This window comes from Anneissia japonica, unplaced genomic scaffold (assembly GCF_011630105.1).
Source record: "Anneissia japonica isolate Jap-2015-1 unplaced genomic scaffold, ASM1163010v1 scaffold287634_len692169_cov176, whole genome shotgun sequence".
Taxonomy (NCBI): domain Eukaryota; kingdom Metazoa; phylum Echinodermata; class Crinoidea; order Comatulida; family Comatulidae; genus Anneissia; species Anneissia japonica.
In genome coordinates, this window is record NW_022739883.1 from 132,905 (window position 1) to 135,929 (window position 3,025).

At 33.4% G+C, this 3,025-nt stretch overlaps 1 protein-coding gene across 1 annotated transcript in view; it reads right to left on the reverse strand.

Moving 5' to 3' along the window:
* Positions 1 to 1,566, reverse strand: part of LOC117118092 (adhesion G-protein coupled receptor G6-like) — a 12,250-nt gene extending 10,684 nt beyond the window's left edge. The window contains exon 1 of the mRNA XM_033262588.1: positions 1,461 to 1,566. Coding sequence (XP_033118479.1) covers positions 1,461 to 1,566 — 106 coding nt within the window. The remainder of the gene's footprint in view (positions 1 to 1,460) is intronic.
* Positions 1,567 to 3,025: the final 1,459 nt, after the last annotated feature.

Consider the following 3,025-nt stretch of genomic DNA (forward strand, 5'->3'; position numbering starts at 1 on the left):
GACGAAATGTAAATAACTAGCAAAAATCAAACCAACCATCTAAAATAGGAATTAACGAAAACCATTCTAAAGCCTGTTGTCACACTAAAGGTCCACAAAACTGGAAGTTGTCGGCATCACGTCATGATGCGAATCCGAACAGACCTATGATACGCGGAACATTAAAACTGAACGTTTTGTACTAAAATCCTTGCATATAGGATACTGGTTTTCACAGATTGCTATTGGACCAGAAAAACCACTTGTGATCTCGAATAAGTTAATTAATTACTATCCTGTTGGGGCTTCAGAGGCTTTTCTTAACATGATATCAATTGGATTATATTCTAGATATATGTACATTTAACGTCCTAATAATAGATTTTATAAACATTTATTTAGCATCTTTTGAAAAAGATCATTTTGAAAAGAGAATATGTGATAACAAAACTGTTTGCATGACGAATTGAAATTGGACTTGGAGCAATGGAAGAGTATGTTTCATAGCCAATTTATTACATTTTGAAATAGGCATAGTAACAAAATGGTGTAAGTAAGTAAGTAAGTAAAGGTTAAGGATGTCTATAGAGAGGAGATATAACGTGAATAAGGGTCTGCTGGTGGTATTACAATTTTGTTCTAATATACAAAAATGGGTCATGCCCATACACATTGCTGTATAATGAAGTTTTCCGAATAAGTCTAAGAGCAAACCAAAACATATTGTAGTACGCATGGCACAGATTTCTATTAGTAAAATCTTTATTGAGGACCAATGTCACTTATCATGAAACAAACCAAATGTTAATATTAAAATCCAACATTACATTAGGAGCTAGCTATGACATGGCTGGAGAAAATAAAAACAGCTGGTTATTTAATATTAATATTTTTTCCTGATGATATGAATTGTAATATATTTAAAATCAAAACATATTGTAACGTTATTCTAACATTGTAAAAAAGTGTTAACAGTTATCTATTACTTAAAGCAATAGAACAGCATTGTTTAATGTGTGCCTTATGGTATTTTTATTTTTTAACCGCAATCCGATTCTCTGTTGCAATTATTTTGTTTGAATATCTTCATTCCTTATGGGGAAACGTTTCAATCGCAATTAAACTCCTCGAAAATTGCGAGAGTATTGTAACTACCAGCAGAAGTATCAATAATGTCAACAAAACACAAATCATTAGTGTTTACTAAATTCCTAAGATTCGTCCGCTACACGAGATTAGTGTAGATTTAAAACTAATGTAACAACCAGTGTATTTTTGCTAAAACCTGGTACTATTCCTTTAAGCAACTCTTGGGCGGATGCAGGGGGTCGCAAGGGGTGTATTAAGAAAAATAATTCTTGTAGAGTAAATTTTTTAAGGTATGAGAGTGCAATTTCTGGGCACCTAGAGGTCTATATTCTCAAAATTTTTTCATCTCAGCACCAACTATGGTGGGGCTGAGGTGGTGTCGACTATCATACACCCGCTACCGCCAAAGCCTGCATCTGTCCCAGCAGCTTTCTCTGCAAAAATGCATGCACACTCTTTTGCGGAAAAAGGATAAGCCGTTGCTTTACTGAGCAACATGGCCTATGTGCCCGTTGACATAGGCAGTAGGGTCTACCATCATTAAAAATAAAGGATGTGACAGCGATCGGTTGGGGGGGGGGGGGTGGAGCCCTGTTCTGGATACTTATACCAATAGCGCAAATGTTTTTTCGGAACTGTTTTAAGTACCGTAGTTTAAATCAAAATTTATTTACTGCTTGTTTTGTTTTTATAAAGCGCATTGAGGCTTTTTGCGGAATGCGCTATAGAAGTATGGAATTATTATTATTATTATTATTATTATTATTATTATTATTATTATTATTATTATTATTATTATTATTATTATTATTATTATTATTGTCTCACCGTGGTGCAATTCACCACCGGGGTGGAGCTGTGGTCCAACCACTGTGCTCCAACCATGTGTAAACATTGATCACTTCCCTGGAAATATCAGTCATTGTTATACAATTATATAAAAAAGATGAGAGTAAAAAGAAGCCGGAATGAAGATACAGGAATACTCGTATAGAGAATGGTGTTGATCAGTCAGTGATTTAATGCCAGCATATTTCGTCAAGTGTGCACGACCACATAAATATTATAGTTATTCTTTAAACAAGCTGCATTTTTATTGTTAATACACAAGTTAAATTCAAACTAAGCAAAAAAAAAAGGATATCTATCACATATAATAACATTATTCAATTTGGAAATAGTAAATATAATAATAATAATAATAATAATAATAATAATAATAATAATAATAATAATAATAATAATAATAATAATAATAATAATGTTGAGAGAACGACTAAAGCTTTGCCAACACTATTAAATGTTCTTTGACAAAAAAAAACTGTGCCTACCATATATAGTCATGATGTGCCTATATATGGTCATGATGTGCCTATATATGGTCATGATGTGCCTAATATAGTCATGATGTGCCTATATATGGTCATGATATGCCTATATATGGTCATGATGTGATGTCACCGTGACCATATTTAGGCATGTCACATGTCTTTCTCAAATATAATTTGATAGTCTGGACAGGGCCTAATGATAGTCTGAATAAGAGTTACATAGTTTTATTAACATGGTTAGGCCTAATTATTTTTTTTTTGTTTCCATTGAATGAGGCTTGTACTCTAAAGCCTTGATTCCATAAGATCACTACGTCGCAACTGTATTTTTACTCCAATCGCTACAGATTATCAGCCTACGCAATCGGAGGGCTCTCCTATTCGACCGCCAACCAATCAGTTGACTGTGATAGCATGTAACAACCTTATCGAAACCAGGCTTTATGCCTCTTGCTTTTGAGATGTAGAAGAGGGGAATTGTATTATACTGAAGCAGTAAGCAATATTATATAAATCCCATTACATACACACATACATAGGCCTACATTAGTAGAATTCGGGTTGAATTTTTTTTTTTTTATCACAATAATGATTCGTTGTCTGTCTGTTTCTGATAGATCATATGG